The sequence below is a fragment of the Molossus molossus genome, unplaced genomic scaffold (assembly GCF_014108415.1).
Source record: "Molossus molossus isolate mMolMol1 unplaced genomic scaffold, mMolMol1.p scaffold_m16_p_6, whole genome shotgun sequence".
Lineage (NCBI taxonomy): Eukaryota > Metazoa > Chordata > Mammalia > Chiroptera > Molossidae > Molossus > Molossus molossus.
In genome coordinates, this window is record NW_023425399.1 from 103,386,250 (window position 1) to 103,413,557 (window position 27,308).

The 27,308-nt window shown below is 36.4% G+C and overlaps 1 protein-coding gene across 11 annotated transcripts in view; it reads right to left on the minus strand.

Annotated features, from left to right (window-relative positions):
• The window catches only part of TCF4 (transcription factor 4), a 349,525-nt gene that overhangs the window by 83,073 nt on the left and 239,144 nt on the right, over positions 1-27,308 (minus strand). For 3 of the 11 annotated variants that reach the window (XM_036244532.1, XM_036244535.1, XM_036244533.1), the window contains exon 1: positions 11,043-11,231. The exons of the other annotated variants lie outside the window; for them this stretch is intronic. In XM_036244532.1, the coding sequence (XP_036100425.1) occupies positions 11,043-11,111 (69 nt within the window). In that variant the 5' untranslated portion in view covers positions 11,112-11,231. Of the gene's footprint in view, positions 1-11,042; positions 11,232-27,308 lie in introns of those variants that run through there. 11 annotated transcript variants of the gene reach the window in all.

Below are 27,308 nucleotides of genomic sequence, written 5' to 3' on the forward strand. Positions count from 1 at the left end.
TTGGTGTGGAGGATATACTTAATGATGATGCAAACAATGCCCTTAATGTCAATAACGCTTCAATGTAATTCATGTTTCTTTATGCTAATTTATTTCCTTCTTTCCTCTTTATATCCTACAGAAAAATGTAATGCTAATAAACTTTTAGAATGATTCTGATAAACCAACAGTTACAATGGGAGAGAGTTCAAGATGCTTTGAAAGGTAAAATACAAATACATATTTAGGATATGGAGAAATGTACATTACTGACTCAACATATTCTAATAGCTGCTTTAAAGCCATTCCAGGGTTCACAAATAATGTACTATATTTATAATGCTTTAAATAAAATCTCTCATTTTCATGGCAAAGGGTGGAAATACCTGGACGATACTATAGTGTCTATACCTAGAGAGGTGAATGGGGCGGGAGAGATAATATTGTTATGGAATGAAGAGAGGAGAGGAGGGATGGGGAATGGAGGGGAGGGAAAAAAGCAAGCTGCCATCATTCGTAAGCTGGCTCACCATGCTGGGAATTAATTCAAGTCCAGATGTATCACTTCTAAAGCAGAAGTTATCGTCAGCACTAGTGATGGGTGACCTGTGTACTGTGGGATGATGAGCAGCATCCCTGGCCTCTACCCATGAGATGCCAGAGGCCAACTCTCACCCAACTCTTGCAGTTGTGACAATCGAAAATTTTCCAGATAGTGCCAACTGTCCCCTGAGGGTGGCAGGGTGGGGCACCAATGTTCTAAAGATGTAAGTATAGCCCTGGCCGGTTTGGCTCATCGGTTAGAGCGTCGGCCTGCGGTCTGGAGAGACCGGGCTTCTGTTCCCCCTGGGGCGCGTACCTCGGTTGCTGTTTGTCCCCAGACCTGGTTGGGTTGTGCGGGTGGCGACCACTTGATGTGTCCCTTTCAAGTAGATGTCTGTCTGTCTGTCTGTCTCTCTCTCTCTCTCTCCCCCCCTCCCACTCTATCTGAACAAAATATCGAAAAATATCCTCGGGTGAGGATAAAAAAAAAAGATGTAAGTATATAATCAGAGTATGTCAGAGTCAAATATTCACTTTTATTTCTGAAATCTTCACATAAACAACGACCATCTCTAGGAGAATCTTCCCTCAGCCAAACAAGAAAATATCCATTTATCCTGATCACTTAGTACATGACATTTTGAGCTTGTGATCTTGTGCCTATCAGTCTTAGCTTACAACTTTGAAATCAGTAATCTATGTTTATTCTGGAACTTTTGGAACCTTCTCTATGATTATTCAATGGAAAATGTTTACTGTTTTCAACGAACTCATTCTAAACTATATGCAATAATCAAAATAATACATTGTATGTAAATTTTTGATGAATAAACAAGTTTTGAGTAATAAATAATTGGCATTATCTATTACTGTCTAGTTATGTAATCTATCCATCTATCCACCCACCCATCCATACTTTCTCTGATCTAGCCATACATTTATCATCATAAAATCTGTCATGCTTTCAATTCTGATTGAGTTACACAGGTAAAAAGCCTAGGACCAGCCAAAGAGTTTAATCTACATAGCTCCCTATTGGCAATGCATCTGTGAAGGCACTATTATCTATAAATAATTCCACATCAGGCAAGTTGTATATTTTATATACTATATCTTACTTGAGAATATAAAACTGTCTTAATATCTAAATGTAACCAAGTTTTGTTGGATTGGTTATATTGCTAGATAAGTAGTCTACGGCCACATCCAAGATCCCAGCACTGACTATCCTGAGAAGGTCAACATCAAAACAGACCAATCTAATGCAAGAAATACCATCTAACTCTAAAACAGGTTAGAGTTAACTGGATCTTTAAAGTGAACTTTAAATATGTATTCAAGATTCCAAAAATAAATGCTAGCCTAAAACTACTTAGGCATAATTTGTTTCACCTTTTTCATCTGGTTTTTTTTTTCTTCATCATCTAAAAATGATGGAGGAAAAGAGCCATAAAACCAAAAACTTCCTCCACAAGGAACAATTTAGTGTGGTTTTGCATTTCTCAATGTCATATCTGAAAGGTAGAGAGGTTTAGAGGTCAGGATATCACAATGATTCACGTAAGTCATCTTTCGTGGGGTTAATTAAGTAAACTGAATCCTAAAGATTTTATTAGCAACATGACACTATAAAGTTGGGCCAAGAGGATCTCCTATTACATGAATTCTTTAAAAGGTAAAGGCATTTAACAATGATGCATCTATTTTCAGCAGTTTTAACTCACTCCCTAGAAACATCCAAGAGGTTTGCTGCACTTTGCAACCTCTGGGAAGCAGGATTACCGGATTCACATCAACATGTCTAATTTTACAGTTACCTTATTTAAGTTTTTAATACAGCACAGGTCTTTTTCTCAGGTGTTAATAGGAAAATCAATTTTAAGTCACAGCAGCTGTGATGCTGTGATCATTTTAAATATCACAGCTGTCACGAGTTGAAAATAACCAATTTGAGCATACACATTTCTGCTGCAAATGTAACAAAATGAAAATATGATGGAATTTTATCTTCTACTTTCTCTGAAGCTGAATGTCTAATACAATAGACGAGTAATAACTTATTTGCTTTAAAATAAAATCAGGCTCCCATTTCTTTGCTGACCTAGCCAACAGATGGCTTATAAGAACAGAAAAGAACATCATTTTTAAGATATACTCCTATGAAACTAAGTGTGAAACATGTTTAATTATGGAAATAGTATTAACTCTGGAAAGGCAGAGTAAAATAGTTGATATAAAAATTGAGAGTTCATTTATGTAAACATTTTGCTCTGAAGCCAGGGGGGAGATTAAGTGGGATCCATGCTACACATTAAGTGTTATTAAAGTCTAGGAATTTCAATTATTACACAGGACAAAAATGTAAACTCATATGAATGTTAAGTGGCATCTTCCAGGATTTAATGGCATTTTAACCACTTCTTTGCAAACTTAACGTACCCGTCTGATGGGATGAAATAGACACTTTTTTCCCCTCTCAATCCAAATCTGTTGTCACTACATTTTGAAGAATTTAATAACATATTTAAAGAATCTTTAAGATAAAGGCAAAAAGGAATGGGACATATTTATTCCATTGACTGCAGAGAGTCTAGGTTTCCCTGTGTGAAATTAATTGTGGACAATGAACACCTAGGAAATTCTAGATGTATCTTAAATAATCATTGCCCCCTATGTGACAGGAAGAAACGGCTCGAATGTTTGGAAAGTGATATTGTATGATTAAGACAAGGAGGAAATAAACTAAAGGAAAAAAGCACAATCTCAAAACAAAGCACTGGCAACATAACACAACTTATGCGATTGTTTTAAAGATCTACTGAAAGGCTACCAACCTCCTGACCAATACATAACGAGAAATTAGAAACCTACAGTATTTTCATCCCAGTTCTGCAATCCTACCCAAATTAATTTGATATGCCTCTCTATTTCCCTTATTTTTTGACCCTCACAGATTCACAGGGTAAAGATGAAAGTTGGCGCTGTTTGTTCCTAAACAACTTCTCCTAAAAAGTTGGCACCCCCGTTCTGCCTAGGAAGGCTTGGTGGAGCCGGTGTACAAGGGCCCTCCCCTCCTGTTATTTGCATATTAATTTCAAAGCTACATGAAAAACATTGTACTCTTTTAATCATATCAACACACAAAAAGGCACTACAAAGTGAAACTACACTTGTTAAACATTTATCCCAACCCCCACATCACACAAAGGAAGCCAGAGAACACAGTACCCACCCTGTCCTGTGTGCTGAGCCTCCACTTCTGAATCGGAATAACAGGTGCAGAAATAATAATGTGCTGGGCAATCAACTTTTTTCCTCTGATTTGTCAGTTTAGCTTAATAATGCCATTAGGAATGTAAACATTTCTGCAATTTATATTTAAAAGTCAATAAAATAATGGGGTACAGAATTTATCCTTTTTAATTTTTTAAGTAATACATTTGATTATTTTAATCACGTCAGTACTTAACTGGATGGGGTTTAAATATGCATGAAACATCTATTTAATTTGTTTTATTCGTTATAAAAGCTATTGAGTAATACAGCATTATTCTTCTTTTTAAAAAAAGTGCACGTGCTCTGGGGCAAAGGGAGCACAAACACTCCCACTTTCTACTTCCTTTCTTAGGGATGGAATTCCAGTGCCTTCAGAATGTCTGTCATTATGAACCTTTGCAAGTGGTAACTGAAGAGGTGAGAATCCAAGACACATTCACTAGAGGGCAAACAAAAACAAGGAGTGTTTCCATACCGTGGATCAACTTTATTGGGGCCACAGTAATAGGACTGTGGTTGGTAAATGCATCAACTGTGTTTTAAATGGTGTGAGAGTTTTTCCGAACACTGCAATTCCCACTTGAACAGGGTCGTTACTGGTGCAGTGGTTCGGTACTCTATAATTCTCACCCTCAGGTTTGTGGAGGTGAAAAGGCCAAGTCAAGTGTTAGCCTTCACTCTTAACATCCCTATTCATTTTCAGGTCAGCTACAATGGAAGCAGCTGGAATTCAACTCTCCCCACCCTGTCCCACCAATTACCTCAATGTGCCCTCTCTCGAGGAGTGTAATTTGGTCTCCAGGAAAGCTCAGCCCTCTGGTTCTCTGGAGGATGCCTGCATTTTTTTCCATGGAGGGTAAACCAACATCTACACTACTCCCTCCCCCGACTTTTTAGGTGTTTCAAACCCCTCTTTATCCCAGTTTGGGGGTGGGCTGTCTTTAAAACAGTATACACTCCCAAATAAAATGCGATAGGTGCAGTGTCCCTTTTAAGTCACCAAATAAAATGCCCTGATTAGCACACACAGATTTCTTTCAGAAATAAAGAAGAAGAATTTTAAGAAAACTAGGTATAGACTTGAAGGAACATGGAATTTAAAGATAAAAATATCAGAAATATGAATTCTTAATCTGTAATCAGAATATGATATTGTGACATAAATACATCTAATAATAAGATGTTGTAGTATAAACCCTAACTCTTTAGCTCTGAAAAAAGGAAAGTCTCCCAAAGTTAGAGTTTTTAAGCACTAAACAGTAACTAAGACCTGAAGTATTCTTCAGAAGGGTAAATCAGTTCTGCTTAATAATATACAATTATATCTATATGCATAAAATGATTTGATAATATGCCAAATAGTTTATTCCAGATTCTAAAATGTTCAGAAACCTCCAGTGAGGGAAGTTTTCTGAAAATTCCATGCAAAACTTTTTGCAGATCACTTCACACTTCAGAATGGAGTTACTTTAAGAAGCATCTCTCAGATTTGTCATTTTCACCTGCCTCCTGGTATACAGTAACTGCTTTTTCAAAAGGACTGTGATTTCCTGAATAGATCATAAATATTTTATGAAGACACAGAGGTCCAAATCTGATTTTTTAATTAATCAATACTGTTTACTACAGTAACTTTATCCTACATCTTAGCGATATGTTTGAAGTAGTAAGGGCTAATTGAAATCCAATCAAATACATACAAACTCTGAAAGACTTAAATTTAAAAGTACCTTTAAATTATGTTGACTGTGAAAAGTAAACTTTTTTTTGTAAATAGAATAATATTGGAGAAAATGCCTGGAAACCTTTGTGTGTCTGACCTGAAATTCTCAGTGACAAGACATATATATTTGGGTTCGATATGAGGAGCAAATGTCTCTAATAAATTTTCTTCTTAAGATGAAGGTTAAATCTGAATCCTAACAACTTTTAAAATTGTCACAATCATATATAAAATCTATATTTTCACTGAATTAGAAATTAAGATAAAAAACAAAATGAAAGGAATCTCCTGAGGCAGGTTATGGACCAAACATAGGTATGGCCTGCATGCTGATTACAGGGAAATAACACTAAGGCCTTTCCCCCTCAGGGGCATCACAGTGACAGAAGTTTTACATTGGCTGGGAAACACTCACACAGCCTTCATAATAATGAAATATGACAACGTCTAAAATCCAACTATGATAAAAGCCATTTCAAAATACGATATAAGGAAGAAGTCACTAATTGTCAAGCCTCTGTGGTGGTACTGAAATTTTAGTGAAAACAAAAACAAATAGGGAGTGTAATGCAAACCACATTTATAGTGAAACAGGAAACAAACAATTCTTCAGCACAATTTCCTGCAGATCATTTGGAAAGGTATTTAAAGACTGCACCAGCTATTAGATCTCTTTTCCTGGCCACTTTTCTCCCCAACCCTCTTTCCCATGTTCCAAAGTCCTTCTTCCTAATTCTTGAAAGAATGCCATCACTGAGTACTCTAAGGACGCTTATTAATCATCAACACTATATTAAAATGTTCAGACATACCAGAAATTAGGGATTAAATAAAATTAACCAAATATGTAACCGATCCATATTTTCTTCCTAAGAAATTAGCCTTAGAGAAATGTTCAAACTGGCATCTGTGAATCTCATGCAGGGATTTTGTAAATTTAATCAGAGGCAGGAGAGCAAGACATAGCCACAATATCAAGATTAAGTGTCTGGTGAATTTTAACCAGCTTTAACCTAAAGAATAAAATCAACATAATTTTGTTTTAATCAATCAAGCACAGAGAGGAAAAATTTTTTCATTGTTATTTTAAAATGAGTAAATTTAAAAAAAAAAAGCTTTCTATGTCAACAATACCAAAAAGTAAGCTCAATTGTTTTTCCTTTGATACGTTTTGTTTTCTTGAATCAGTGGGGGATTGAAAAATTCTATTTGTCTGTGACCTAAGCAAATTTTTGTCTGGTATAGCAGCAGCTAAACAATGGTTTTAAAAAGTAATGCATTTATACCAGCTACTTTAATTATAACCACGGTTATGAAAATAGTAAGTATATGAAATACCTTTAAAAATACTAAATACAATGTGCATAACTGATACACTATTGAAAACCTTAAACCTCATGGCTACCTGCATGAGGCTGGCGGAACTAACTGTGAGGTCTGCAAAGAATGTAGTGGAAAATAGTATTACTGGTATTATTTAAATATTAAGCTTTTTATATTAGCCCTTCCTGTGGTACATGGAAAAAAAAAAAAAAAAAAGGTTAAACACCTCATACCAATTTTTAGCTTTAAATAATGAAAAATTTAGGTGGCTGACTGAAATCGTCACTTATTGATAGAAAAACTTTCTTCTAAGGCAGAATCCCCAAGCGAGAGATTTTGATATTAAAATACTCCTTTTTTTTTTTTTTTTTACCTTAAGCGAAGAATCATGAAAATGTTTTATTTTTGATCCTGATATCAGAAATAATCAACATCCATTTCCATCTCTAAACTTTATGGAATTGAAAAGCTACATAATATGACCAACAGAATATAAACATGGAAAGCTCATTATCATTTACTTTCTGAGATTTGATGACTTGACAAATAACTATTTCAAAACAACTAGTTTGAAACATGGTTTGAAGCTTGTTAGTATAAAGCAAAAAGAGCAATTACAATAATTACAGGTTTCTCTATACGGTTTAACACATGCACACGCTGGCGAGAGCTGATGATGTGATCTTACATTACCATTAGAAGGACATTTCGCCACTTTTGTTTTCAATTTCATTTGCCATAATTTTATCTTTGTGGAATTGCTTTATTTTTAGATATGTGAGATTTGACCAAATAGTTACGTATTAAAATTTTTATTTAATGAATAAGATGAAAGCAGTTATAAAAATCAAAATTTAGAGCTGGAACTATACTTCTGATGGACCAGGTAATGCCTGACAATGCTTACAGCCTGAATGAGGACAGACACAGAAGCTTCTATTCCTAACACTTAAATAAAACTGTACAGATTTTCTCTGCAAATAACCTCTCTCTCGTAGTTAAGAGGCAATGCTTTCAATTTTTTATTTATCTGAGAATGGGATTCATTTGTATTTCAACCTCTAATCCACAGAGAAAAGAATCACAAAATTTATTTGGTCAAGTTCATGAAACTCTCACCTGAGAAAAAAGCTGCTTAAAACAAAACATTCTGGTTTATATTCAATAATTAGTCTTTGACAGCTCTAGTCTTACTATTTTCTGTAGGTCTGAGCCTTATGCAGTCCACAACCCAGGACAGGTCCAGGATTTCACAGAAAGAAGAAAACAATTTGTTGTGGGACATGGCCATGGTAACACTTCATAACTTAAGGTGACAGAAAATTCACATTTTCCTTTGTCATAAAATATCATTGTGATTATACTATTTCTCTTGCTAAAAAGTGAGAAGAAAACTGCTTTTACAAACCCTGTGGCTGCCAGTTCCAAAAGGAAGAAATCATAATTATTGTAATGCTTAATTGTACTCTTCCCACAACCTGAAATCTCAGTGTTTTGAAATGATTTTACATTTTTCTTCTTTTGTTTATTCCCAGGGAAAACCTGCTTCCTCTGGCCCCTCTCAGTTCAGAGAGTTCAAACTGAATTTAAACAAGTAATTGACTTGTCACTGGGAAAAAAAAGGAGGAATTCAGCACTGTGTTGTCTTCAGAGGAAAGCTTGTGTAACAAATAGCTGATCACACTTAACTACAACAATTTAGGTTAAAACACACATTGGTCAGAAGCACACATACACACAGAAATGCAGTGATGCTCAGACCCAAAACAACAAATGAGACTCGAAAAATGTAAAGACTCTTCGATAGGCATTTTGAACAATTAACGTATGGCATACACAATCTCCACAAGATGTCTGGCACCAAATCAAAAGCCGCTGAATGCAGAATTAGAGCCAGTACAATACACACTGTAGAATAAACAAAAATCTGCTTCTCCAGTGCAGGCATGAAGGCATTTTAGAAAATGGTATAGAATTGGCCCCATCCAAGGAACACATACAACTGGACTTTGCTGTGACTTAGAAAGCTAGAAGGAAGAACTGGTAAGTATTCGTGGTTTCAAAAGCTTTCTGCTCCAGTTCCAAATGGCTATTTTTTCTAACGATAATGTATGTACAATTTGCCTCTTTCTAGTGTTTGAATCGATAGAGATACACATCACCAGATTTGTTTTTAATAAACGCCTTAAAACAGTTCCTATAAATACATTTCCTGTGACAGAGCGATCTTGATTTTATGAGTACCATCCTCTCAAAAAAAAAAAAAAAAAAATCTAACAACCAAAATATTTGGCAACTGAGAGGGCATATTAGTGATATGATGTCATATTCAGCATTTTCTTATGGTAGAGGCAACTGGCAAACTGTGGGAATGGAACAGATATTTTTAAAAATTCCTTTTGGCTAAAAGGGAGTTAAAATGTCCAAAACTTACACTAAAAATTTGTGAGTTAAGATATTTAAGATGCAACATCAATAATTAACATATAAAAATCACATCACTGGTAATTATTAAAGATAAAAATCATGGAAACTTATAGACATTGTAATTCTCTTATAATGCACATGGGTCTTATAACCCCTGAATCTATTTTATTGCTTGGGAGACACTTTTTCTTAGTATAATAGCATCACTCACAAAATTTTTATTAAAGGTGCTTTAAAATTAATGGTACTGACTGTTTTGTATGGAATGTCAAAAACATAACAGGCAAAAGTCTTTAAGAACTACATATGAGTAACTACCAATTGCAAATTAAGCAATTGTTTTTAAGAAAAGTTACATAATCCTAATATTTATGTTGACAAATTTAACCACTTCATTTGATCAGCTCACAACATAAGGCATTTGTTTAAAAATTATATTTCCCTTACCACACTAAACTATTCTTCTAATTACACAGTATGTCCTCTTTTTAAAAAAAAGATAAAACAGGACAGTTTTATGAACTTTTGATGATCTATTAGCACTTTTCAAAATAAAGGTCAATGATTTTACTTCAGCAGTTGCCCATTCACAAAATTGGTTTCTTGAATTATTAATCTTCCCAAACTATATTATACCCTGGAACACTTCCAGCATATACTCAGAACGAACCGTTAAGCGTACATCGGCACATGTATACACTCTGCATATATGCCCCATACACGTTTAATTCGTTTGCGCCAATCGCCACAGCTGAACTGGGCCTTCTTGAAAGCTCTGATCGGTCCCTTTTGGCCCAACTATCACACCCTGATTCAGATCAATCCAAATGAAGTTCAAAGTACACAAAGAGAGCAGTTTCCAAATGGCTGCTTTTTGCTTTTTCCCCATTCTCTTTCCTATTTTAAAATAATAAATTTTGCTCCTCTATCGTCCAACAACTCTTCCGGAGAGCCCCACATACCGATTTCAAAATATTGAAATCCTTTTCCTTCAGAGGGCCCAGCCGAAGGAAAAAAAAAATAAACCTCCAGATGGCAAGTATAAACCTTCTGCTGGGGTTATGCACAAAATACCAGACACATTTTTTTTTTTAAATAAAGCGTTTCTGTTGGAAGGGGGAAAATTTGAGGAAAGAAGCCACACAACACAAATAACTTACAATACTGTTATATGCATGAATGACTATTCTGTTTTTTTCTTCCTCTTTTTAGTTTTTTAAAAAATAAGCTTATATAATCTACTTCTTAATTAGATGTCTAAGTTCTATGTCTTTGCTCTGTTGTAACCTTTCAGATTGTTCCCGCTAAATCCATTTCAGTTAAGCTTCCAACTTGGTAAGACTAGATATCACAAAACCTCAGTCTAGGGAGAAACTTACCCAAATTTCCTTTCAGTCTAACTCAGCTTTCTCAATTCTGCTCCTCATATCTGCTTTTCCTTTCCAACAGTCATTTGAAAGGAAAAAGAATTTTCCAAATATCTTTTTTTTTTTTTTCATCTTATCACCTCCAAACTTTACGTGACTGCAAACTTTCGTTCTAGGATCCACTCTCTAAAGCTCTGAAACTACCTATTTTTCTACCCTGGGGGTAAATTTTTTAAAAAGGCAACAACAATATCCTAAAATTGGCAAATGGTAAATATTTCATGGCACCCACGAAGGTGCGGCAGTCCTGCCCAACTTCGCAAACAATGATCACCACCTAGGATGCTCATCCCTGCGACAATAAAACTTGTCAAAAATCCCCCTCGCAGCCCCCATCCGCTTACCGCTTTCCCATTATAGTAGTACATCAAAGAGTTGCCGCCCATGCCCGGGATTGTGTATGCGCAGTACATGGTCTCGGATTCTTTTTTCTCCTCAGTACCACTCTAACAACTTTTATTTCAAACTCGCTGTCCCTTTTTTCACAACAATTCCTTCAGTTGCATTTTCCCATATGGCCGGGCCAAGCGTGGTGAATATGCAAAGCAGGAAGAGACCATTCCTGGCGGGCGGGGGAGGCCGCCGCACTGCTGTCAGACGCTCAACTTTGCGCAGCGGAGCTGGAAGGCGGCCCGGCCCTGATGGAGCTCTAAATCCTAATGCATACGCGACCGACTCAACTTTTCCCAGGGCTTTTTATTAGTTCCTCGAATAATGCCGATTCTGACAAATTTCTGCAGTCTTCACTTTTTCCCCCTTTCTTTTCTTTTCTTTTTCTTTCTTTTTTCCCCCTTTTTGTTCTAGGCACCCTTTTCTTCTCTAAAATTTCCACTCAACTGCCTTAGGGTAAAAGTGGAACAGGGTCCATTATTGAGCAGAATACAAATGCAGTTAATTGACTCCCCTCTCTCTCTCCCTCTCTTTCTTTTTTGTTTTAATTTGATTAAAAAGCGAGTGGCAGGAAGGGAATCGTATGAGGCACATCTAATAACTCTGCCATCTGTCTCTGCTGCTGGCTAGCTCCCAGCATTGTACGCAGCTGCCTGAGAACTCGACTCGGGGAGAGGGGAGGGAAGGGGAGAGGGGAAAAACCCACCACGTCTCTGACCTCGCTCAAAAGGAGAGAGGGGGCAGTGTTTTCTGACTGCTTGGTCAACAACCTACAAAACGGGGTTGCGGAATGAAACAGAGTAACAGTGCAGCCCGCCCAGGGCTCTGGAAGCCCTGGGCTTCCCCCGACCCCGCAGGAAGGGTGGCCGCCTGAACTTCACCTCGCCACTCGGCAGACCTCCGCGGGTGGGATGGAGTGGGCTGGTTCTCCCCTCGCTGGAAATGGGCAGCCCGAATGGGCACACATTGTCTAGCCTGGGCTCTGGTGCTTTCCCTGTGGCTTTAGGTAATCTACCACCAGCTTAACGCTGTTTGTTTGCTGGGGTCTAAAGCAGGACTTTTTGGTACACCCGAACCTCTCGATGACTTACAGCTGTCAATTTTTCAAAAAGAACCTCTGAGCCCACATATTCAGAATTTTGCATCATCCAAGTACACCAATTTCTGTATAAATGTTTTAACAAACATTTCCTGCACGTTTTTACTAAACTTAATTTTTTACTAAACTTAAGTGACTAAGAAAGCAAAAACCTTCCTTCATCTTTACTTGATCACAATGGAATAGAATCTTTCTAGATCCAACATTTCTAACAAGCAAGTTAACATAGTTATCCATTGCTTTATTTTAAAATATTATGTCAACCAACAAAAAGAGAGGGGAAAAGGAACAAAAAAAGAAAAAGGAAAGAAAGAAAGAAAGGCGGTGGGGGGAGAGGAGACGGGCGACGAGCGCTTGCCAAATTCAGAGCATCACAGGAAAGGAGGGCCTCTGGGAATTGATCCCAAATGAAACTAAATCATTTGCATATGCCGAAGTAAATGCCACCGGAGCATACATCTATTCTCAAGAATCAACTTTAATAATTCAAAGCACCTATTTCCTTACAACTCAACATGGTAACAAAACACACACAGTGTTCATAAACGGCGGGACTGTGGTGTCCGTTCGGAAGAGCGAAGCCCTGGCTAATAGTGGAAAGTTTCCCCCACACTCTAAAATAAACACACACACCCCGCAATGCACATAGCGAAGGCCCAGAGGTTTGTCTAACTCACTTGCTCTGCATTTATTCGGAAGATCCCCAGAGGTTTGTGTAAACAGTACTTGAATTATAATCACACATTTCATTCAAATTTCATGCTTTGAGGAGTTTTTCCTCATTAGAACAGTTAGTTGTCAATCTGACAGGATCACATTTGTAACCTTTCAACCACCCTCAGTGTTTCCTACAGAAGGCCAGGATATCCATCTACTAGAGGACAGTGAGTGAAAACCTACACTTAGAAAAGAGGCTAGAATTTAAAGAGAGGCAAGTTGTTGTTGTCCCCCCCTTTTTGGTTGTTGATCCTTTGTTGATTCTTATGGGAACCCCTTATTTAGAAACCGGTTTCTAGATTCTAACCTTTTATAGATGGACTGCTAGAATGATTTCTTAGCTATTTTTATAAACAATCATTCTGTTTCCTCTACATTAAAGGCCTTTTCTTACATATTTTGAAAACATAAATGCCTTCCTATTAATGATGTAAGTATAAATAATTTTTTCATACTTTAATGAGCCACAACTAATATTTTAAAAATTGAAGCTCTCATTGCTTTTAAGTATACTGTTAACATGTGCATAAATAAATATTTTTAATCTGATAAGGTGAAAGAGATTTTTAAACCCAGACAAATCAGCACATGGGACTCAAAAAATTAAAATGGGACTACAACATTAAGCTTTGGGTTTCATTAACTAATGAAAGTAAGTATGATATTTCAAAAGTACAAATATGCAATGATTAATAAAGACACACTTCTTTGAAAAGTGATCTATGCGTTATAACCGGTGAGACACTAAACACATCATCCCGCGATGTTCGTTCGGGTTTTGGTTTGCTGACCTTGGAATCCATTTCAGTCACAGAGCACAAGTCAGGGGCTTGTAAACTGAGACATTTCTGCAAACTCAGACTTTGAAGTTTTCTCTGTGACAGAAACATCACCCATGATAAAGTTTTAGTGTGATGCATGGAGAGTTAGTTCAGAAGTAGAACAACTGAAGCTATGCACAAATGCATATGTTTCATAATAATAAAAGACATCTTAATCACAGCAGCCAATTTTTAAGGGACTCTATCCTGGTCCAGGCAAGTCACCTAACTAGCAGTGGGTTAGGAATGAGGGTAGCCACAGAGAACAGTAAGCCAGCTCTCTTGCTGGTGGTTAGCTACAAACACCACTGAGGACAGTGGGGGTAGGCAGTGTAGCCAGGTGTGTTTTTTCTGCCCCTTTTGAGGGAAAAAAAAAAATCTTACCAGTAAATCTATTTGGAGGTGCAGAACACTTAAAATACATCTACATTATTCTTACTTTCTTCTATACTCCGACATTTAAAGTTCTTTCGTGCTTTTCCAAAACAAAGTCATTTACGAATATATTTGAGGTAGAATTAGGGACACATACCTAGAATTGTCAAAAGAAATCTGGGGGATGTCTGACTAGAAATCTCCAATGTATGCACAGTATCACCTTCAAGGACAGACATGCAATAAAAACTTGCTTAACGATTGAATGAAAGAATGACTGCATTTAGAACAAGTAAATATTAAAGTTCTACACCACTTAAGTGAAGAACCTTGGCTCATCTTGGGACGTGCACAGGACTGAGTGACATACCACCCTACTCCTGCCCTCAGGGACCTGAGCACACGGCTGAGGAGATGGGATCTCTGCCTTGAATAAAATTTCAAAAATAGGACTAAAGACAAATGTTTTCATTGTGAAGTAAGGGCAAGCATATATATGTTAAACAATCAGACAACAAACCACTACAATGTAAGAAACTGAACTATTCACTTCCAAACACACACCTCATTAAAGTAAATTCTACCTTTTTTCTGAATAGTGACTACACCATCACCCAGTTACTTCAAAATAAACCCAATAAACACACACACACACACACACACACACACACACACACAGCTTATCCTGCATGTTGTCCAGAATAAGGCAGGTGCTCAATAAAGTAGTTGAATGAATGAATCACATGAATGATGTACATGAATAAATGATCACATGGAGGGAATGTCATTTTTCCCCCAGAATATAATTTGGTAGAGGTTGAAAACCATGTATTTCTGTTGAAGTGACTGAAAACTTAAATTTTTTTTTCATATAATAGTTTCTTACTTCTACAATGGTGCTCCCCTTTGCCTAGCATAGCTGAATTCACTCAACTTCATACCCAAATGAAAACAGATATTCATAGATGTACAGGGAACAAACAAACCTATAAATTAAATAACCACCTTAGGTAAATATCTACCCCATCAAAAATTTTTGGTAATAAAACAGCTAGCTGATACATGTATATGATATACAATTTAAAGAACATGCAATTGTCTACACTTGTTTAATGTTCCTAACAGTACTTGGTGATAGGTATTATCATTCTATTGTAAAGACAGAGAATTAAGACACAAAGATGACATTTTACAGACCACAAGGTTACTAAAATAGTGGAATCAGAATGTGAGCAAAGTTATAAAATACCAAGGGCTTAAACTTGAGGGACAGACCTATATGAAAAACACAAACTTGCTGCTACTCCACTGTAAAGTTTTAGTTCCCTTATGTTAACACAAGCATTTGTGAGGCATGAACGAGAGGACACCTAGTTCAGCATCTCAGTGGCTTGTTAGAAATGAGAGTGTATTTCCTGGTTCCTCCTCTTCTGTTTCCTCCATGCAGGAGTACCTTAAAGAGCAGTGGGAAAACAACCTCCTCCTAAAATAGACTTAGGTAACAGAAGTCTACTAAAAGGGAAAAAATTATAAAAATATAGCACCGTGCTAAAGTCTTCACTACTAAGCAAAGCTATCAAATCACAATGTTTTGGAGTACAAACCACTACTGGTATGAGCAGCAAGTATGTACTTAAAATAGAATTGCTGTTAATTATATTAGTGTCAGAGTCTATGCTCTCATATTTAAACATATATGAAAAGTAAATTTTGCCAAGTCAGGGAAAGGAGGTTACCTAAGCTACCTTTATCCAATGGAAAAAGGAGGTATTGCTGAGTTTAGTTTATTCAGGAGCTAAAGAAGTGGAGTTTTTAACTCTCCAGTAGGAGTCACTGTGAACAAGAAATTTAATTCCTAAGCTAAATTAACATTGGTGTTTAGTTAGTATAAATGCATAGACATGGATTATATTTAAAATTTTTTAATAAATGATAATAGCTTATATCTTAAGAGAGATTGTTTAATATCCATCTTAAACTATAAATTAAAAAACCACAATGACAAAAACTTTATTAAATGAGAGCAACTTCATAAATGATTTAATTATCAAAAAGATGCAGGCAGACATACACACATACAGTAAAAATACGTCTTCCTGATGACCATAACTTGGAACAGCCTTACGATCTAGAAGTGACACACACTTCTTGTATATACATTCCTGTATTTCTTGTGTTGAGATCTTAATAAGGTAGCAAGCTTTTTATTTTAAAAAATTTATTTTCTTCAATGGGAACCCTAATTATCTTAAACTATTTTTTCAAAATACACATACACCTGGAGAAAATACTTATCTCATGTAAACATACTTGTCAGATAAATATGAAACACTGATCTGAAGTAAACCCATGTAACAGAAAGAACTGACAACACACAAATCATCTCTATCTTCTCCGCGGCGTAAGCTCATGGCACCACTGAGATATCAGAAACAACAGTATTCCATATTTGTATGACTCAAATGCAGAAAAGTGTAGTTTGGATAATGATTTTATCACAGAAAAGGATCAAAATATAGATATAAGATAGGCTAAAATCTAATTTCTAATTATGGTTTTATCAGCAACTTCCTATTGTTAGCTTGAAGTGTCTACTTTTATGTGGCCTGGGTTCATATGTAGACATCCAAACAGTTTATCAGATGATCAAATATGTATTTTCTTTCTGGCTTATCAGACAGCTTTTGGTCATATTGATTATAAGGTAATTCATAGTGACTGCTAAGGTCAGCAATGTGAGATATTTTTTAACCACACTTTTAATCCATAAGTATCTGACTTCTACCTTTCTGTGGCAGTATTTCTCTTCAGAAGAAAGAGGAGGTTTCTCACTTTGATTTCAAAGGTACTATAAAAACTCACACACACATTGTTTTGGTGACATTCAGGAAGATGCAAAATAAATGCAAAAAAATAGGTTCCCAAATCTTGTACCTAGTTTGATCTCGTTTGAGACATTTTTCCACTTCTCAACATAGTTTCTTATTTCTGTAGTAAAGAATACAATGAGTATACCATTGCCCACATGAACGTAACATCAAATTCAACAAGCCAGAGACAGAAAATGGCATCAACCTAGACAATGGAGAACATGTATCTATCTGTTGGCATGCGAGATCTGGTAAAGTAAAATAGTAGTTGTAAGATTAGAATATATACATGTTTATGTTTAATTGTAATGGAATCTGCATGCACAACTCAAACTGAAGTTCACTTCCTCCTTTGTCAATTTCATGCAAAGATCTGTAATTGCAAATTCATAAATTTACTCTATTACCTCATCTCTCAACTATCATATGAAATTAGAAAAAGAAAATGCAAGTGACACTTCTGACAACTGAAAGAGATATTTTAGTTGAGTAGAAAAGACTTTATGAAGTTTCTTATTTTTCCCCAGGACATTAATCTCTCTCCTGGGACAAGTGAAATGTTCTTGGAAAAAAATAAATAAATAAAAATCCTTTACCCTAACCCCAGTGTAATCCATCGCAGTCTCCAAGTCTGAAACAAAAACAAACCATTTCTATTTTGGGACAATGAGGAAGCACCGCACTGGACAATATGAAAACAGAGCAAGAGGAAGCTGAGTCAGGTTGCTAGCTTCCTGGATGAACAGAGCGAGCAGGCTCACCACAGTCACCTGAATAGGATGAAACAAGACGGCGACGGCTTTTTCCGCCGAACTGATGCACGTGTCAAAATGAATTCCCCAAAAAGGGGAAATCCTGGATATGTTTGTCTGGATGAAGGATTCCATTTGAGAGATTTTTGACAAAGTGGACTGATGAAGCAGATTGGAATCTGGGCACAGGATGTACACGATTTTTAAAAATTTGTGAATAAACACTGGGTTTCCGAACGCACTGCTCAAAGATCAAAGGGAAATGTAATATCACAATGGAAATCATTTTGATTCTAAATAGAATGATTGTCTAGGGTTTGTTAACCCCCTTCAGGGTGGGAATTCTAACAATTTCCTGAGGTTACTAACTGTTGATTACATGTAATTGTTTGACATCCTTGAGCAAGTGGAACAACAAATTGTTGAGCAGAGAATAAACAATTTTCAAATACTTTAATAACTATCTCTAATAGACAGAATAAAAAGAGTGGAGAAAAAAAGTTTAAATGGAAGTGAAGGCCTATGTAAAAGTAGCATCCTATGCATATCCATTATTGAAATGCCCATTTAAAATTTGTTTTATAGAGTTTCTGCCCTAAATAGTTTTTCATGTAACTAGAAATCAGCCACTTGGAGTAAGAATTAATGATATTTCAAGGAGAAAGAAGTGGGAGATGTAAAATCCCTCAAGTTCAATTCATAATCTAAATCTTAAGCTGGCCATTGGTCCATTCCTGACCTAAATGTATTCTTTAACTTGAATTTTAAGTATTTAGTTTCAAAAATAAATGATCTCCTGGTCCCGTTCGTCGTGAGCACTACCTGTGGCCCCGCACAGACACAGACAGCCCTGAAGGGAAGGCGAGACCAGCTCTGCAGCCGCAGCCGCACGAGACAAGGGCTTACTGCAAACCCCATGAGCAACCCATACAAAATTGCTTTAAAAGGGATAAGTTGCATTTAAGGTAAATTCTGGGCTGTGCTAAATAAAATAGAAATAAACCCATCAGCTTTATTAGGCCAACCCAATGGTATAGGTACGGAGTGCCCAGAAGTCATATGGCAGGAATGGCCGTATTTGCATTCCTTTCGGGTTGTGCAAAAACTGACTTAGAAGGATGTCTCCATAGTCAAAATGAGCATTACTATTAACAGTGTCAAACTGCCAATATGGTGCTTTCAAAGGAGAGGCCTGAAGGTTGCCTCTATTTGTTTGACAAGGGTATTTGTTTTGCAAAATGTCAGCCTTTTGCCTTCTTTGACCATGATTAGCAAATGCATTCTGAACATAAAACAACCTAAACATTTCTTAATATAAATCAAAATCCCAAAGAGGTCAACTTTCCCACCCTTATGACCAGCTGGACATTTCTTTGCCTGCAGAATGTAGTATTTCTGTAGCACCTGTTCAGAGCTCTTCATGGGGGGGGGGGGGGCCCTTACCCGCTCAGTGCCAACATGTAGGAAATGTGTTGTATGTGCAAGGGGAGGGCATGAAACGCAACACACACAAGACTTCCTGGTGCCTTCCCTCTCCTGTACATGGGCTGTGTCCTTCCAACTTGCTAGCAATGTTAATCTTTAACTGATAAACGCTACATACTTTTTGAAATAAAAATAAGTAGACTTAAAAAAATTAAAATTATGGTGCCCATTAGGCTTTCTCAGAGTTAAGCATGTCTGTAAAGCCATTACTAGTATAATTATTAAACAAATGACTGTATTATGTGATTATTAAACATGAAAAAGTAGAAAATAAGTAAGTTATATAATGTCGAATCACTGGGGTGTACACCTAAAACTAATATAATATTGTATGCCAACTGTAAATTGAAAAATAAAAAATGATTTAGGTAAATTTTCAACAATAAATTAAATGGTCTTTTTTGTTGTCTTAATGACTTTCGAAACAGGTAAAATTTCTGATTCTCCAACCAAGTAAGAACATGGGGATGAAATCCCCGTTGACTTCTTTATACGTAAATGTTTCAAATAAGTGTTAAATTGTTATCGTAACAGTTTTTCTCCCATCTTTGAAATTCTGTGGGTTTTTAATTATAATGAGATGTCCCTGGACAACCAATTCTTGAAATACTGAGAAAAATTAAAAGTTGTTTCTGCAGTTAAATAAGCAAAAGTTCACTAGAGGACGAGAAACACAGAAGCTGCTAGACTGCAGCTCACTCGATGACTCGGCCTCTGTCTTCACTGGCCGGCTCTGCAGCTCAGCAATCCAGAATCCCGCTCTGTCCCTACTTCTAGGTAAGGACCTTAACAGAACATGCAATTCTCCTGCAGAGTTTAATGCCATCAGTTGTTACTAAATAAATCATATACCTACTTTACTGTCTCTAAATATCATACATTTTTAAAGAGAAGATTGTGATTTAACTCTGCTTCACCCTCTCACAATGGGATAAGTACGTAATAGGAGCTCATTCACATTTTGCTCATTGAGTGAATGAGGAACAAAAAGAGATTTATTTCCTTCCTTCCCACAATGACAGAAATCATCAAGTCCAGAGTTGTCAGAAAAACACATTACAGCCAGCTGTAACTTCAAGAATAAGTCAAGTCTTCATGAAATGGAAAAGTGAGCATATATTATTAGACAAACATTTTCAACTAGAGGTATAGCTATTTTATATGATAAAACATTGACTTATACACATACTATCATGAATTCTTCCCCTAGTTTTCATATGTTATTATTGGTATTTTTCATTTTCTGAGCCTGGCCTTTCCCTCACCTCGAGTATAAAGTGCTGAAAGATTAGGGATGAACCAAGTTTTATTTGCTGGGTTGGCAGACAGCATATTCATTTACATATACACTTCACAGAAGGGGGCTTGGAGGATCTAATTTATCTTCCTTTCTCTTGTACAGTGTGGCTATTTTCTCAATGGAATAATTAATAGTATCAACAATATGCCAAAGGTATGAAAATGGATACATGCATTGTCACTGCTGAGAGCTGCCACTGTGCTGCCACTCAGCCTGTGTGATGCACTTTTGTCTGTCTCGTGCATTCTTTAATTGTTCTTGGTAGTTCCCCCCCACTTATTTAATCTATATTCTGCTTTAAATATTCAATTTTATACGCATTTTCTTGGAGGGACAACCTTTTCTCCTGGCTAGTCATTATTTCTTAATGACGTGGAGAAAAACAAAACAAAGAAGCAGGTGCTTTCCATGTCATTTCCACATATTTAACTTTGTTCATTGTGCTTTCCAACACAGTCCATTTAACTACATTTAGGTACTATAGGGACAAAAAAAAAAAAAGGACAACATTTAAAAAAAATACATTATTTTGTTTCATCGTTAACAAAAATATGCTTATAACAAAGAAACTCTCCTACAATTACAGTAAATCCTGTAATTGATTTCATTTCTACATCATACATTATTGTTCTAATAGACTGTGTGATTACATCAATTGTTGGACTTCTATGGGTCATAGTTTGCATATTTTGTTTAGTCCACGAGGTGGATCAGTGGTGCTGGGCGCCATAAAATGAACTCTTGCTTGGCAACTACTTGTAGCCTGTATATCTTTACATACATTTTCACAATAGCATGAACTTTAATCCACTGCTCTGCACCCTCCATAATGCCTGGCATGGAGTAGGTGTGCAATAAAGATATGCTGAATTTTAACATTTGACACTGGAGCCTTAAGCTGATTGTATAGGAAATGGGTATATGATGATATAAGATCATCAATCTCTCCCCACAACTTCTGGCTGATATCAGGGTTCTTTAACCACTGGGAACTATAGACCCCTTCTGACAATCTGGTAAAAATTATACTCTCTGTTTCCTGTTATCTCTGTAATATACATACTAGATGAATGAAATTTTGTTGAGTAGGCTTCTAAGAGAAAGGCACTAACATTTTGTAAAGACCGGTTTGAAATATCCTTGAGATCTGTATATGCAGAAGACATATCTTTTTATGAAATAAGCTTAATATGTCAGGTTTACCTAAAATTTACAAGTATAATACACAAACAGTTAATACACTTTCAATGTCAATAAATAAAAAGAAATTTTGCCTGAAGGCAATTCTAAAATAACTTATAATTTTAGTTGTTTGTACCTTTTTTAAGTTTCTTAACTTATCGATGTCATCACAGACACACCTGGTAGCAATGCGATAGTTAAGGATCTGTCCGGGGTTTCCTGTAAAATTCCCAACTTTCAGTGTTTGTAAGAAAATTGTCAGACTCATAAATTTGCTATTCAGAGAGTTAGTCGTCTGTAGAGATGCAAATTTCATTTATCTCTCTTTTCATATTATTTTCTTTCTACAGAAATATAAAACTGCTAAGTCATTTTGAATCATACAATGCATGAAAATAGACTGGTTTAATACTTGAGATGTTTTATCTTTATTATCGATCGCTCTTGACCTCCAAAATGTGAAAGTTAAAAAAAAACCCTCAACACACCTCCTGTTTCCCAATGTGCCTTGCTTTCCTTGAATAAAGCACGTTGTTTTCAATGCGGTCCAGTGACTGACATTTAAAACCCCAAATCTCAGCACTGGCCCCCGTGCTCACCACCCTGGCACTCGCGTGCCTGCGCCATGTGAGTAAGCTCGGGACATGCCACCCTCCTGTGTAATACATTTAATCTGGACTCGGTAATCTCACTGTGATTATCCATTTCGTTGTTTTCAAGACTGCAAGTTCCCAGTCAAGTTGGAAGGCTGACTGAGTTTATTTTCCAGCGAATATTGTTTCTGCTCTCGGCTGAGTTGGGAGCACAGCTGTGCAAAGTAGTTTCACTGAACCAAGGGATAGTCACAGAATATTCAGCTCAAAACTTTGTCCAAGTTCACAAGCTACAAAATGCATAATTATTATATGAACTCCTCCGAAACCACGGCCACTTGTGTGACTTTTAAACTGGATCTGTGTCAAGTGGTACTGAGTTATATTGATCTTGAGGGTATTTTTTCCCCCTTCACTTTACCAAATGTACACAGCAATGAACAAAGAATGAGTTTAATTTCATTTCCATACAGTAACTAACAGGCTGTTTGTATTTCATAAATGAAATGGTAGGGACGGATCCTAAACTCTTAATTCAAATAAAACTGCAATATTAAGAGCATTATGTTTTAAAAAGAAATAGCTTGATTTAGTAAAAGCAGTATTCTTAATAATAAAAACAATGTAATGTCCTCAATCATACTCCACATACTTTGTAATACCCTGAAATAACTTTTAATAACGCTAATAACTTTTGTATTTAGAACTGAGTCTTCAGAGTAAATGCAATACTTAGTATCGTTTGATGAATTATCCTAGAGGGAAAAGATCTGTCATCATATCTACTGAAAATCTCCAATTCCACAGTTCAAGGTAAATCAAAATGGTTCTTAAAGTATTAAAACTATAGGCTAAAGCACTCAGCCTAGAAAAGAAATTCATTTCAAAAAAAGGGGGAAATAGTATAAACTCTTGGCTACTTAAAATGAGTGTCAAATGGAAGACACTTTTCCAGAAGGAAGAGCATATAGTTCAAAATAATTGAAAACAAACAAACAAACTGATATTAGTAATTTGAGTTATCAAGTTGAATTCATAAATTATGACTGGGCTCATTTGGAACTAAAATTATTAATTGTTCAAAATAATTCACTGCCCGTTCTAGAAAACATCTTAATCCTAAAAGTCACAATTTAGTAACACCGTTCTTCACTGGATAAGAGGCACATGATGTCCATGGTCAATGATATCCTTGAACTGGGTTAATACCCAAATATATACTGATGAAATATTCAGATCTTCTTTTTCAAACTTAGGGGTAGAAAGAAGTTTTGGCAAACTGGTTCTATATTTTAATTTTAATTTTTAAAGTCAATTCTTAGGAATTAAAAATCATGTCTTAGAAGCCGGAAGAGGACCAGATTCAGCCACTGAATGCTGTGTGATGCTCTTGCTGAAAGACAAGACCAGAACAAACACATCAGTGCAGAGAGTGTGTGGCCACAGTTGTGGGACTGACACCCAGGGAAACCTGTCCTTAATTTATCCCGTCGTGTGCAGGTTTGGCAAGGATCTCAAAAATCATTTACATACCATATGCCCTGAATTACCTAGGCACAATGGCTGTAGATAAATATGATGTTTCAGGTCTGTTTGCTTCCTTTTGTACGTTTTGCAGCTTTCATTTCATTTTTCTCTTTGCTAAATAATTTAATGTGATATTGTGTGCTGCAAAAGACTGATCTGCCAAATCAATGAACGGTTAGTTCATTGTATGCTGTGATTAGGGGGAACGTGATCCTGAGGTGGGTGAGGTAGGGGACCAGGGTGCATTTTTTCTTCTATGCAAGAATCAAATAAAGGATATCAGCTTCTTATGCTTTGGACACATTTTAACCTTTGTCTCTTTACTAGGCATACAAACCAAAGGCATTCAACAATAAAATAAATAGAAATCAACTAATATGACTACGTGGAACATAAAAATTGGTTATCAAGTTTTCATATTTAAAAGGGATCCCTGAAATTAGACTCTTGGTAATTCCTATATTTGTTCCTTTTATAATTAAAAGCCATTGTAATTGCCCTGTGCCTTAGTTTCCCTCTTTGCACCAAATTGGTGTTAATATAAACATGCTAATACTTGTCCAGATTCTCAAACTAAATTTTAAGTCAGACTGATAAAAATGTATACTTAAACCAAAAAGATCAATAGCCTAAAAAAGGCTTGGAGCAGAACTATGTACATATTTTTTGTTGTGTACTATAAATCTGACTGTATAAACTTCCAATTAAAAATGACATTCACACCATCATTTCTGATAGAATTTTGCACAGTAGGAATACTCATTAATGCAGGGCAATACAGTGTGATAAGCAGCTTAGACATCAAAATAGAAAAAATATGCCAGTTGGTCTACTCTTTACATGAGTGAAACAAAACTTAAAAAAATTAAATACCTGAGGAATTAATTAAAAAGAACACTTATTGGCATATGTATTTTTTTAACTATGTCATATCAAGAGCATGACTATTCTCTAGTCAGTTTCTGCTGCAGAGATCTAAGTCTTAGCACAAAAAAGAAATCACATCCACCCTTCAGTTGATGATAATACATTAAATACATTACCAAATTCAAATGGAACAAAATACAATTTAAGTAATTTTACTTATCTTACAATTTTTCTCCTAAATAGAATGCATATGTATATATATGATATTATATACATTATGAAAAATATATGTAATTCATATGTATGTACCTACATATATTTCTTTTAACCATTTAATACGAAGTACCTGAAATATCTGAATTCTTTTCAACATTAATAAGAGGGGCAGAAGCCTATCCGCTACAAAGTGTGTGGACATGGGTCATTTCTTGGTCCTTAACTGGAAAATGCACAGTGATCATATGAATTCTTGCTGTATGTTTAAAGTGAGTGACAAAGGACATATATCTATATTCTACCAGAGAAATAAGTAAAAGCCAATGCAGTAATTTTAGAACACTATAAAATAATTTGCTTTCTTTAAGGAGCAAAAAAGAAAGAAGCTACCACTTGAAGGCCAGCAGTGAAAGAGTTAACAGACATATGCTGTATAATTAGGAGATGCATTAATGATTATGAATAGTAAATGATTTGGTGCAAAGAAAAAATTTTAGTCAAAGGGACATGTACCTATCGTACATGTTTATTAGTAACTGTATATAACTAGAGAATTCTGCTATTAAGAATCTTGCATTACTGGTGTAAATACTTCCAAGGGTACATCAAATTGTAATCTTTCATACGACATCCATCAAACCAGGCTGGAGATTTTGACAAACATTAAACACAGTAAGGAGGCAATTATGTATGCATGATTTAATCTGCAACTAATTAATATGCAAATTTATTCATATGTTAGTTACTAAATTAAAAATGCAAAGAAGCCCTTATGGTGATTCTCGAAATTTTGCACAAACAGAACATTTAAAATGTAAGAAAAATGAAGTTTTTCAGAAATCTGTAACACACTTTTACTGTCTCCAGAACCTGTTGCACTAAGAAGCCTCAAAAATATGTGTTTAAATACTAGATAATAATTTAAAAGGTGTGCTAATTTCATGTGAGAATGTGGGAACAGAAAGGTTAATCAGCATTCTCTCGAACTCTTAAGAGATACACTCTAATTACCAGACAAATGGTATTCTATTTCTAAGCTTCCTTCCCTGCTTTTAGGGTTGTCAGAAGTTGGTCATCCTACTGATATCCTGGACAAATGGCTCGGGGAATAAATAGTATTTAAAAGCAACTAAATATATTGAAAATTTTAGGGTAACTTGGAGACCATTTGGTGTTCACTAAACATACAATTCACTTCTCAAGATGGCAACTCGCTCTTTTTGCCTTTGGGGAAAGCTCTTTGCAAACAGAGGAATGGGAGGGAAATCGAGGGAGACTGGAAATTCTCCCAAAGAGTCCTCCAAATGAATCTTCAAATAAAATAATGTGATTAACCCAAGAGCAACCACCTCCCAAAAAGCAGAAGGTAATTTCACCCGAGTTCAATCTGGCTATTTCAGCCCGGCATTTTCCAGACAGTCCAAAACTGATTTGAATCTTCGATGGGAAGACGAGGGATGTAAGTAGTGATCATTTATAAATATCGTTTGGTGCCTGCGTACAAGGCAGTATCCATTCACATGCATACATTATCCTTTGGCTCTATTCCTTCTGCAATAATCGGATTTCCCTATGCCTTCCTCGTGATCAGCAGCAAGATTTTGTGTGGATCACCTCTCATCTGATTACCTTTTTCATCCGCAGTCCGACGGCCATGTGTACAGCTCCTGAAGCTGGTACTTGGAACAGCTGTAGTGGCCTCAAGAAATCAACACAAGTCAACTGTATGAGGAAGCACAATAACAGCATCTACGGCTCTTCCCAGGGCTCTGAACTCTCACCCAAGTTAAAAAAAAAAAAATCGCCATCAGTCTCATCAGTGCCAAGTGACACACAAAAAGGAAGTTAACCATTGGCTGTTACTTGCATTCACAGTCTGACTCTGATCTCCCAGCTTCCCTCAGCCCATTCTCATGCCAAGCGGACTCCAGCTTGCCCATTTCATTTCAACCACAGCAGCCAAAAAAAGCACTGCCCCAGCGCGCAACGACGAGCAGTCTGTTTTGATATTAGTACCTCAGTATGCAATATAAGAGAGTCAGATGTCCCCAAACTGTGTGTTCTCCCCTGAGGGACACTGCCCTGGCCTGCCCTGGCCAGAAAGATGGTGAGCTGCTGCAAATCCTTCGCTGTGAAATCCCAGGGAGGAAAACACCACCCTCAGGACCCACACAGAAATGGCCAGGTGACCCTCCCCTCCTGGGGACAGGGTCCCGGCCCTCCTGCTCCACACGCACGGCTGAGCAGAAATAGGAACTCATATTGCAGTCACTCCCTGCCAGCCAGCACGCTTGAGGACGGGCTGACTCACATAAAGAAGAAAAGGAGTCTTTTTCTTATGTAATTAAATCTTAGTAGGCAGTAGGCGCTAGGAAGTAAACATCAGATTTTCTTATTTCTCTTTCATGAAAGAAAG